The sequence below is a fragment of the Myxocyprinus asiaticus genome, chromosome 31, assembly GCF_019703515.2.
Source record: "Myxocyprinus asiaticus isolate MX2 ecotype Aquarium Trade chromosome 31, UBuf_Myxa_2, whole genome shotgun sequence".
Taxonomy (NCBI): Eukaryota; Metazoa; Chordata; class Actinopteri; order Cypriniformes; family Catostomidae; genus Myxocyprinus; species Myxocyprinus asiaticus.
Genome location: NC_059374.1, coordinates 37408886 through 37421644, shown reverse-complemented (window position 1 = coordinate 37421644; position 12759 = coordinate 37408886). Strand labels below are relative to the sequence as shown.

The 12759-nt window shown below is 38.2% G+C and overlaps 1 protein-coding gene across 2 annotated transcripts in view; it reads right to left on the bottom strand.

Moving 5' to 3' along the window:
• LOC127422473 (roundabout homolog 1-like) overlaps positions 1-12759 on the bottom strand; it is a 375425-nt gene that overhangs the window by 190357 nt on the left and 172309 nt on the right. For both annotated transcript variants that reach the window (XM_051666005.1, XM_051666006.1), the window contains one exon: positions 9770-10096. In XM_051666005.1, coding sequence (XP_051521965.1) covers positions 9770-10096 — 327 coding nt within the window. The remainder of the gene's footprint in view (positions 1-9769; positions 10097-12759) is intronic.

The window sequence follows — 12759 nt, the reverse complement described above, 5'->3', positions numbered from 1 at the left end:
GGAAATGTGGAGGTTTGAATATCAAAGGCAGGGTGAGCATACAGATGTGGCAGAGGGGGACATCCTGTGAGGGAATAATGAGGGGTGGGTGGGGGTGTCACCCAACCTTTCATAGGCGAACACCAACTGTCCTCGTTCATTCCACAGATGAACCATCAGCTTAATTTTCTCGTCATGATTGAAGCTCCTCCTCTCCCTGCCAAATCATGACATGCTCCCCAGTCCTCAGAACCTTATTGGGAAGTATACACTTTGGGAAGTTAAATTTGTTTAAGTGAATCGGTTAATTCACACTTTGGGAAGTTTAATTCATTATAGTGCACTGCAGGGACATGCCATCCATATAAGCAAGGTAAGCAGTACTTACCTAACAGAAGGGTGAAAAGAAAAATGACACTATGAAATATGTATTTTAATATAATCGTTAATATAAACTACTGTTTTCGTTTAAATTTGTCATCTTTCATCTCAGTTGAGCAGCACAGACATTTATTCATTTATTCGCTTTGGCACCACCCTCAGACATAAGTACTTTATGTTATGCTTTCTCTGATTCAAAGAGTTGTTGACAGTTCTTTCATTCAACACTGTACGTTCTTTCAAATTGAATCACGCCCGCTACAAATGGCCAAGGTAAGCATGCTTACCAAAATGAGTAAGCCAGTCAGAAGCTCCTTCAGCTATCTGATTTTTAGCTAGATTTTAGTTTTCAACACATTCAAATTGAAAAATGTGCTTCAACACGTTCAAAATCACGTAACTAACGCATTATTAAGCGCTAAAATGGATATAGTGTAAGCATCAGCGGCCTACAGGGATTTCGCAAAGCTGATTTAAATGGAATCGAGAAAGAGAGGCTATCGAAAATTTACAAGCGGGCGACTTTTACAACAAAGTGAAGGAGATGTTCATTCGCAAGGGGAGACACATGGATTTTATATTCAAGTAAAGGTAAGTTAATGTATTTATTAAAAGTCTGTGTTATTGATACTAGGTCATAGATACTAGGTCATTGTATCTGGTTATTCTGAGGCTATGAAGTGATGATCTGGCAGTCATGTCCTTCTTGTGTTATGCTCTGTCTGTTTAAAAGTTCTAACATTAGGGCGCAGTGTCTGTTTAAATATTATATATATATATATATATATACAGGTGCATCTCAATAAATTAGAATGTCGTGGAAAAGTTCATTTATTTCAGTAATTCAACTCAAATTGTGAAACTCGTGTATTAAATAAATTCAATGCACACAGACTGAAGTAGTTTAAGTCTTTGGTTCTTTTAATTGTGATGATTTTAGCTCACATTTAACAAAAACCCACCAATTCACTATCTCAAAAAAATAGAATATGGTGACATGCCAATCAGCTAATCAACTCAAAACACCTGCAAAGGTTTCCTGAGCCTTCAAAATGGTCTCTCAGTTTGGTTCACTAGGCTACACAATCATGGGGAAGACTGCTGATCTGACAGTTGTCCAGAAGACAATCATTGACACCCTTCACAAGGAGGGTAAGCCACAAACATTCATTGCCAAAGAAGCTGGCTGTTCACAGAGTGCTGTATCCAAGCATGTTAACAGAAAGTTGAGTGGAAGGAAAAAGTGTGGAAGAAAAAGATGCACAACCAACCGAGAGAACCGCAGCCTAATGAGGATTGTCAAGCAAAATCGATTCAAGAATTTGGGTGAACTTCACAAGGAATGGACTGAGGCTGGGGTCAAGGCATCAAGAGCCACCACACACAGACATGTCAAGGAATTTGGCTACAGTTGTCGTATTCCTCTTGTTAAGCCACTCCTGAACCACAGACAACGTCAAAGGCGTCTTACCTGGGCTAAGGAGAAGAAGAACTGGACTGTTGCCCAGTGGTCCAAAGTCCTCTTTTCAGATGAGAGCAAATTTTGTATTTCATTTGGAAACCAAGGTCCTAGAGTCTGGAGGAAGGGTGGAGAAGCTCATAGCCCAAGTTGCTTGAAGTCCAGTGTTAAGTTTCCACAGTCTGTGATGATTTGGGGTGCAATGTCATCTGCTGGTGTAGGTCCATTGTGTTTTTTGAAAACCAAAGTCACTGCACACGTTTACCAAGAAATTTTGGAGCGCTTCATGCTTCCTTCTGCTGACCAGCTTTTTAAAGATGCTGATTTCATTTTCCAGCAGGATTTGGCACCTGCCCACACTGCCAAAAGCACCAAATGTTGGTTAAATGACCATGGTGTTGGTGTGCTTGACTGGCCAGCAAACTCACCAGACCTGAACCCCATAGAGAATCTATGGGGTATTGTCAAGAGGAAAATGAGAAACAAGAGACCAAAAAATGCAGATGAGCTGAAGGCCACTGTCAAAGAAACCTGGGCTTCCATACCACCTCAGCAGTGCCACAAACTGATCACCTCCATGCCACGCCGAATTGAGGCAGTAATTAAAGCAAAAGGAGCCCCTACCAAGTATTGAGTACATATACAGTAAATGAACATACTTTCCAGAAGGCCAACAATTCACTAAAAATGTTTTTTTTATTGGTCTTATGATGTATTCTAATTTTTTGAGATAGTGAATTGGTGGGTTTTTGTTAAATGTGAGCAAAAATCATCACAATTAAAAGAACCAAAGACTTAAACTACTTCAGTCTGTGTGCATTGAATTTATTTAATACACGAGTTTCACAATTTGAGTTGAATTACTGAAATAAATGAACTTTTCCACGATATTCTAATTTATTGAGATGCACCTGTATATATATATATATATATATATATATATATATATATATATATACACACACACACACACACACACACACACACACACACACTGGTAATGTTAGTAATTTTTTTTTCTTTTTTTCACCAAAACAGTCATAATTTTTTCATATATGATCATACTCCACCCTGTCTCTAACCATCTTTCTGAAAAGCTCGATTTTTGCCTCAGCTCCTCCTTTAAACTTCAAGGCAAACGCCCTTTGTTATGATTGGCAAACAGCGTGCAGCCCCTCAAATTCAGCCATTTTTTAAACTCAATCGGAAGAGAATAAACAAGCACCAAAACATTAGAAATGTACATTTCACGGTTTACACACAACGCACATCCAACACATTGCATCCGAATATATTACACTATTCATCTCAAGCACAACTGTTAATACTCACACTCTGTCTACACCGGACGCTATAATCAGTGATGCTGTCTACCATGGAAGCGTCCGTTGCGGCGTGTCATGCCAACAGTAAACAAACAGGTGTCCCGTTCCATTTTGCGCTTGCGCTACTACTGCCAACAACACAAAGAAACGTTTCAGAAAGTTTGTGTCGACGCGCCCTGTGTAGACAGCCTCAAGACGTTGGTTGGTGTAGACAGCGTGTCAGCATCATAAACAATCATGACATTTGAAATATTAATGAATGTAACTGTTTAGTTACGTTTTTGATCGGGTCCAGTAGTGTTTTTAACTGCCCCATATCCTTCAGTGACAATTCCTTAGTTTTATGACTGCTTCACATGATGCACACATCCAGTTTATCATCCTGCACCGAGGTGCACATCGCCAGAAACAAATCAAAATGGTCAAAGATGTCCATCTAGTGCGTGTTTATATACACCAACAATTAAAAATAGCACTGATAGGCAAACGGACAGTTCATCTTCTCTTCAGAGTTGAAACTTGACACTGCATCTTTTAAAAGCATGCCAGAGAGATGACAACAGTCAAAGATGTCTGTGTAGCACATATTTGTATACAAAAATAATTCAAAATAGTCCAGATGGGTCCCCTTTCGTGTTCAGGAGTAGTTAGGCCACAGACAGTAGGCCTTTTGTCCTTCTCTCTGTCTCTGTTTATGAGCCAAGTGAGCACCAGTGGGCGGGGCCATGGATTTAAAAATAGGCGTTGATGTTGTTGCTGTAGAGGACGTCTTGAATAAATGAGTACCCCAAGTGACATAGAGAAGTCACGGAAGTAGAGAATGGGGAATTTTGGCAGCTTGGTTTCAATAAGTGCTTTAATTGCATTGGGGATTAAGTTTTGAGAAACGTGCCTGGTGCATCGTTTCATTTACACTTTGAGAAGTTCAATTCGTTTTAGTGAATTGGTTCATTTACAGTTTGGGAAGTTACATTGATTTTAGTTAATCGGTTCATTCACACTTTAGAGTTCAATTTGTTTTAGTGTAGCGGTTTATTCATGCTTTTGAAAGTTCAATTTGTTTTAGTGACTCGTTTATTCGGACAGTTCAAGCAAATGCTCTGTAGAGAACTAACTGAACTTTGAGAAGTTTAATTTGTTTTAGTGAATTGGTTCATTTACACTTTGAGAAATGGAAGCACAACATTAATTCTGTCAGGAAGACTAAGTGGTATTACACCATTCATTCAATTAGGCATCTCATCCAATCATAATTCAGCATTTGCTTTATAAGTTCCACAGGTGTCGTTCACCATTTGTCATGCACATTGGTTTCACCCCCCATCCACCCCTTCACCACCAGTTTATGTCCTGTCCTGCCATAGGGGTAAGTTCCTCTTCCCTGCCATCATCATCTTCTGGCTGGATCTGATGGTTCAAGCAAAAACTGAACGCTGAACCATAGGACGAGGCTTACGCCAAAGGAAAATATTCAACAACATGTCATGATTATTCTCATTTATTCCGAGTCTTTCTGGTAGAAGTTCAATTTGTTTTAGTTAACCGGTTCATTCACAATTTGGGAAGTTCAATTTATTTTAGTAAATCAGTTCATTCACACTTTGGGAAGTTCAATTCGTTTTAGTATAGCGGTTCATTCAAGCTTTGGAAAGTTCAATTTGTTTCAGTGAATCATTCTTATGGACAGTTCAAGTAAATACTCTGTAGAGAACAAATTAAATTTTGAGAAGTTATTTTTTTGTGTGTGAGAAGTGGTTCATTTACACTTTGTGTAAATGAACCAATTCACACACACACACACACACACAAAAAAAAAATCTCAAAGTTCAATACATTTGTTTTATTGAATCGTTTTATTCACACTGGGAAGTATAATTCATTTTAATGCATCGGTTCATTCACACGTTTTAGAAGTTAAATTTGTTTTTGTCAATCGGTTTATTCTCACAGTTCAAGTAAATGGTCTGCGGAGATGAAATTGAACTTTGTGAAGTTCAATTCATTTTAGTGAATCGGTTCATTCGGACAGTTCAGACAGAAAGTAAATGAACTGGTTCAAAAAGCAATTCAGCAATTTAGTCCTTGCGCAGAAGTCCTTACACAGCATTTCAGTTTTATTTATTTATTTTTTGTAGTGAAATAGTACTGGATAAATGCTGCTAAAAAAAATAAAATAAATAATAATAATAATAATGCTTTTTTATATATTTAAAGGAATACGTCTAACAAAAATTATTTAATCATCTTAATGTCAAAAAAGCAAGATGAAGCACAACAAATATAGCAGAATGCATGTGTCTCAAGGTGCCTTTATTAAAAGTCATAGTTCTTTCACCGCTTCTAAAAAATGTGGCAAGACGCGGCGGCTAAACTGTCTAGCACATGTGAACAATTGAAAAACAGATAGAGGCAAAATGTATTTAGAGAATAGCACAGGCAGAGAGAATAAGTTAAGGAAAAGTGTATCTTTTATGACCCAGATAGACCTATAATCCCAAATAAACTAACTTGTTTTACCATGTCATAAATCATTACAGTAAAGCAACAGATTAGCGCCCATCAACCTTTGACCAATCTCTTAATGTCACTTATACGGGTCCTAAACTTCCCTTTCTTTGATCGCCATTTTTTACAGCTGCTTTACAGAGTCTGAGAAAACCTGCAGCAGACATGTCTGTCATTTTTAAACATGCATTTTGATACTATGCATTACGCAATGTGTGGCCCGAGGCCATCGGAGTGAACAGTGCGCTCTCATGGATAAAGTCAGCAAGCTCTTTTCACCCCATCTTTTCTTTCTTACATTCCTCTCCCTCTATTTCTTTGTTCCTCTGAGCCATTATACTACAACAAAGTATGACATATGAAGTATTATAAGCCTCCAAGTTTCATATTGAAAAGAAACAAAAGGGGCAAAATCCATCCTCAGGGACGTACAAGGCAGAACGTATGCCCGGATTGACCCATTTTACCTCAGTGCACAGCACAGAGACTCCACTGTATGCAAAGTTAATATTAAACCCAAAACAGATATGTGCTAAGCGTCATTGCCTGGCTAAACATGGCTTGTTGAAAGTTGGATTAGATTTACAGTCTGCCGGGTGTTGGGCGCTTGTAAAAGTGGGATTATAAAAACAGCATTTTTAAAAGGAAAGATTGTGTACTGAGTGTTCAAACGGGATTCTTGTAAGAGTGGGCTAGGCAGAGCAAATACATTTTGAGGTCTTAACTTCCTTTTCGAAGGTTTTCTTGGCAGTAGCCAAACTGACATTCCTGTTGTCAGGGTGAATAAGTAGGTGAGTGCTGATATCCGAGATCTGATAGATTTAGTTCGCACCTCTCCCTCTGACACTGACTGTCTAGTTTTTTTATTTTTTATTATGGGGTTGGGGGACACTAATAAAAACAAATTTTCTATAAAAACATTGATTTAATGACTTGAAAAAAATGGCAAGCGGTGTAACCGCCAAGTAATACAAATTAAAATACTGTCCTTACACATTGAATACAAATGAGTGTACACTTAATCATTAATTTCCAAAAAGTTTCCAAACATATATATATATATATATATATAATGAATTTATGAGCCACTGATATTAATAAGTCTTCTTAAAGTTACTCAGTTTCACCTGATCAAAAGGTACCTTTTACATAAAAATGTGAAAATCTCTGATATAACTTCACACACAGTCATGAGGGTCTACAAAGGTCTTATGTCTATGTTTTTTTCTTTTCACATGGCAACAACATGGCTACCTGTATGTTGGTTACACTACCTGACTTTGATGTGGTGGATAACATTTTAAATATTAATAATTAATTAATGAAAACTTTTTTAAGAAATATTTTTTAAAAATATTATTCCAAAATACTTATGCCAATATATATATATATATCACAGCTTTTAATGAGACTTTTATGTATACACCACAATACAATATTTTTTTTTACTTTAAGCTCAAGAAAAAATTCAATCGAAATGGAAATCATCTTTATCACAGTAGAGTAGTAAGTAATTATTGTTTGTGAATTGCATTTTTACTTTTCGAAATGTTCATGCAGGTCTTTTCCATACAATGACAGTTCATGTTGACCACAGCTGTTAAGCTCCAAAACACACACAAGTCATATGGCCTGCTTTTATGATACTTTAATGTTTGTTTGTTTTTTTGTTTTGTTTTTTTTTTTTTTTTTTTAGGAGATTAACAGACATGGTCACAATAAAATTGAAGATTCTTAAAAATTTCTCCTTTTGATCTCCATAGAAGAGTGAATTATGTCAGAATTTCATATTTGGGTAAACCATTCCTTAAAGCTGTAGGTTTCCATCATGGTTGCCTGAACAGGGTAATTACACGTATGGCGGCTGGGTTGTGAGGGGGAGGGAGCGGACAGGCAGTAAGGGTTTTGTGCTTTGCCACTGTGTCATTATATTCCTGTTTGAACCTTATTCAGAATAAGCAGCCCGAAGGCTGTGGCCAAACAGTCCGAGCTGTGCTCTTGCCAAGCCTCTTGTTTTCGATCCTGCAAAAAAAAAAAAAGAAAGAAAACTGCCTCCAGAGCAAATGACATACAGTATATCACCCTCTGCTTGATATACCGCTCACTATTTTCTCACTTTTTAGTCTCTAAGCTCATATGTATTTCCACATATATGAATTTATGTTTCTTTTTGACCAACATTGGGCTAAAGAAGCTAATAAAACCTTTGTAACAGTTTCTTAGCCTTATGAAAAGTTACCATAATTTTATTACAGTAAAACTAACTGTAGTAACTACAGTGTTTTGACAGAATTGTCTTTGATTAATTTCAGTTGCCATTTTGGATTTTAGCGCTGTTTAATAATGATTTGACTTGAAAGTGACTAATGACAATTTATGGTCTGTTCATCATACAAAGTGATCGTATGTTTACAGAAAACTTGGAATATGACGTACAAGCTACACAGACTACTTTTATGACACTGTTTTATTAAGTGTTAAAGTGAGTCTCCATGCACTGCCATTGTATAGAATTCAACTGAATTCAGTTCATTAAATTATCTCCTTTTGTGTCGGGTAAGAAACAGCATTAGTACACACTACACGACCAACTAATTCAAACCCCCTCCAGGTCCACCTCCAACTCGATTAGATTACAACAAGAGGGTTGGTGACAGCTCCTGGGCATACTTAAAAAGTGGCTGATATCCGAGATCAGTCCTTTCAAGCTTAAAGAGGGACGGTATGTAATCCAAATCACATCCAAGGTCAAGAGGAATCATTAAAAACCACAGGTTTTTAGCAATATCCACTATTTCAAATATTTATTGTACACAAAAACATTCGTATGTGTCCATTCGTCTTTTTAAAAACGGTACAATTTACTCTGTTGTCATCGCTCAAGAAAAGCTAACAAATGCCAAATGTAAGTCTACAGGAGACAGCCCTATCAAAAAATAAAAATAAACAAAAAGCTTAAACAAGCCAAAGGTGGTTTGCTGGTCTAGTTTCTGTGGGTCAGGCTGGTCTGGTTTGACAGTTTTAGAGTGGTTTTGGGAACTTGCCAGCTGGTCAGAGTGGGAAACCAACTAGACCAGGTGAAAAAAACCTCTGGTCTTTTCACCATGGAGCATACCTTGATAAAGACAACAGGGAATGGCTATCTTTTCATCTCTACTGTAAACATCATAAACTGGGCAAAAACATTATAGATCTTTTGGAGTAGCTAGATATATATATATATTTTTTTTATGGCTTACGACCACCTATGGAGATATTCTACTCCCGCTCTTTAGGCCAGCAGTGTCTGGCCTGTTTCTTCCACCAGGATCACTATTCGGGTCCAGTGGCACAGTTACATCCTGCCCATCTCCAGTGAGATTATCTGACCCACTAAGCCCATTGAGACCAGAGACCCAGGAGGAAACTAGAAACTCTTTCTATTCAGCTGGGTAGGCTACAGGCTCTCTCATATTGAGTCTGAGGCCAGGGAAATCACAAACACAAAGCCAAATTAAGACTGGCTTGGTTTCAAACTGCTCCTGGAAGAAGATACGAATCTCATGGAACAGCTTAAATGTTGATATAATAGTGCCTGATTCAGTCATAAGTCTGTGGCTACAATATATATATTGTATTTGAGCATTTCAAAACAAAAAGACATTACTAGGGAGTTGGTCTTCATTCGCTGCTATCACAGCTTCCAATCTTCTGAGAATGCTTTCTACAAGAGCATCAGTGAGGTCAGGCACTGATATTGGAAAATTGGGCCTGGCTCACAATTCCAATTCATTCCAGAAATTTTCAGTTGGCTTTACTTTTGGGCTTTGTGCAGGCTAGTCAAGTTCTTCCACATTAGACTCACAAAATACATAATTTTTGGACCTTGCATTGCGCATAGGAGCATTGTCGTGATACAAAGTTGGAAGCACACAATTCTCTATAATGTCAATTTATGATGTGGAATTAAGATTTGTCTCCACTAGAATTAAAGGTCTTGTCCAAACCCGTTAATGAGAAGGAGGCATTCACATACTTTTGACCATATAGTGTACTACTATCTATCAAAATCCATATGTTCGAAAATGTTGCACAAAAACCGCAAGAACCCAGCATGATAAGAACCCAGACCAACACTTACTAGCTACTTCCAGTGAGGCGTTGTGGCTAACCGCTTCTCCCAGGTAGTTACGGGCCACACAAACGTAGGAGCCTTCATCAGGTTTGCTGCGACGGCCATGTACGATACGCAGGAAGAACAGAGAGCCACTGGGCAGGAGCATGCGATGGGATCGAGGGTTGTCCCGGTCTGTTTCCACTCGTTCTCCATCCTTGTACCACTCCACGGTGGGGGTGGGCCGCCCTTCCGCCTTGCAGTTTAGGGTGGCGGGCTCGCCCTTGGATACAATAAGATCGGAGGGGTGTTCCACGATGCGGGGTGCGGAGTCTTCTTGTCGCAGTCGGGATCCTGAGAAAACACAGATTAGAGGCACTGGATTAAGAACAGATACAGGACAAGGTGATATTTTAATATGTGGTGCTCATCAGGACTACACTAATACTACTTTTATAATAATAATATTAATAATAATAATAGACTCTTGTGAACCAATTATGTATCCAAATTTCTGTTAAGAATCTTGCTTACCAGTTTGAAAAGAATGTGGCAAATTGAAATAGAACTATAAAGTGGTCAACAAAACTGCAACTTCTCCATTGCTACGCAATTATAACAAACACAAAAAAATTAAAAACTCTTTGGAACATCTGTCGACCAATCAGAATCAAGAATTCAACAATGGCAGGGTAAAAAAAAAAAAAAAATATATATATGTAAATATATGTAAAGGTCAAGTATGCAAATTCACGACAATAGCGTCAACAAATGCAATTGCAAAAATACCAACTTATTTCAAACAAGTTTCCCGAACACTCTCAGCCTCTTCTGTTGGTCGTAAAACAGATAGCCCCACCTCAAACTCACATCATTGGCTGACCCAATGTTGTAACGCCACGCTTCTTAGGATGCTCAAATCAACAGGGTAATATTTTTAGGGGAAGTCAACCTACAAATTGCTCATTTATCGCTGTCTAACCACATGTAACTGGCATAGGAGAATGTATGTTAATATTTTAAAAACAAATACACCCTTCACCTCTAAATATGTTTTAGAGCAGGATACTGGATGGACAGAGAGCTTCCTCAAGTTCAAATGCTAGCTTAATGATATCACTCTGATGTACAAGCAAGATCAGTACTCCACAAATTTTAATGACGATCAATATTCCAATGATCTTCAGTTCAGATGATAATCTGTGTTTTGTATCTTAATGCAAATTCATTACAATTAAACTGAACAGCTGACGAAAGACAAATGATGTGTTCCAATACTTTTATGCCTGAACATGATCCGTTTTGGCTACAGGGGACATTGAAATTAGCGTTTGGTGTCATAAGCCAGATTTCGAAGCATAATGGGGACAAGAGAGCATTAGAGCACACAAAACTGGTTTCTGTCTCCTTGTTTATTTAATTTGTGCATGTGAGATAGAACTATAGTGATATTCCTTAAAGATTTTAGCAAGAGATTTTTCAAAACAACTAACCCTAGGTATTAAATGTCTGCAATGAATTAACTTTACACAACGTACAGACCCCTTTAAACTTTGCTTTGTAGATAATTTATGTCTTAAGTGTGCAACCTATTTTTAAGTTTTTATACACTTTATACTTCAATTAAAATATATTCCTTCAGGAAATTCAAATCCATGTTTTTATTTTTATATAATTTCTTAAGCAGGTATTTAAGGTGACTTCCTCAAACAGATTTGTGTGGTTTTGACTAATACAAAAGCTCTGGGAGGGAGCGCATCCCTCTATTACTGAAATCTCTCTGTTCTTTGGACTGCGGCAGACCTGTGCTTAAACCCAAGCCACTGTCATTTCAGCTGTGCGCTACTTCCCTGATCAAAGACGCCAAATGAGAGGGCTGTAAAGTTAGGGATGAGGGGGTGTTTTGAGGGGAAGGCAGATGAGAGGTATTACGAGACTGTGCAAGACTGCTAGAGAGAGAGACACACATCAGACAGCTCTGTGAACGTCTGGGTTTATGTGTGTGTGTGTTTGAAGGTTGGAAGTCTAAAGGAAGTATATTCACTGTGTAGGGAAATAAAAAAGTAGCTAAAATTGGAGACAGGCAATCTGTCCTTTCTGGGCTTAAGTCGTTGTTTGTATTCAGAGAGTAGTGAACTGCACCCATAAGGCCTGGTTTATATGCAAATGAGGCTTGCATTGTTAATGCCTAAGGGGTACAGAATAGTATGTGTGTGTGTGTGTGTGTGTGTGTGTGTGTGTGTGTGTGTGTGTGTGTGTGTCTCAACACTGCCCTTTGGAGTCCATTCAGCCCCAATTAAAAAGAGCTAGGATTAATTGGCTGTGGAGGGTCAAAATTCATTCATCCAGCCTCCACCCCCCTTCAAATCGCCGGCTTTTCTCCTGTAGCTTTCTGTCTCTCCATCCCATCCCCCGTTCCATCTATCTATCTATCTATCTATCCATCCATCCATCCATCCATCCATCCATCCAACCATCCATCCAACCATCCATCCATCCCTCCCTCCGGCATTCTGCGGAGGGAGCGCTCCACAAGCCAGCGCAGAGCTGTGTCGGCAGGCATTAAATCTTCATTGATTTGCATGTTGTGGAGCAGAACTATTGGCTCTCGTGTTTACAGTACGTGTAAATATGTAATGGGAAGACAATGAGCTGTGCTTTCTGACGCATACAAACACACTGCAGGTGCCCAGGATAATACAGCACAATTACTTTTGCGCAAAAGACACTAAGACACAATTGTTATTGTTTCCTGATAACTATAAACATGCTGTTTGTGTATACAGTAACAACCAGCTACTGTCTGTGCTGTTAAATGCACACCATCTACAGTCTGATTATATAGTCTAGATGCTTAGACTCAATAATGAAAAAAAATAATGGAAGGGTGAACCATCCCTTTAATAAATGGTATGGCAATTACTAAAAGATGGTAACAGAAAAGGAGATTTTAAATTGAGCACTGTTTGAAAAATAATGAGGATGAAAACAATTTAGTGTAAGTTGCTTATTAAATT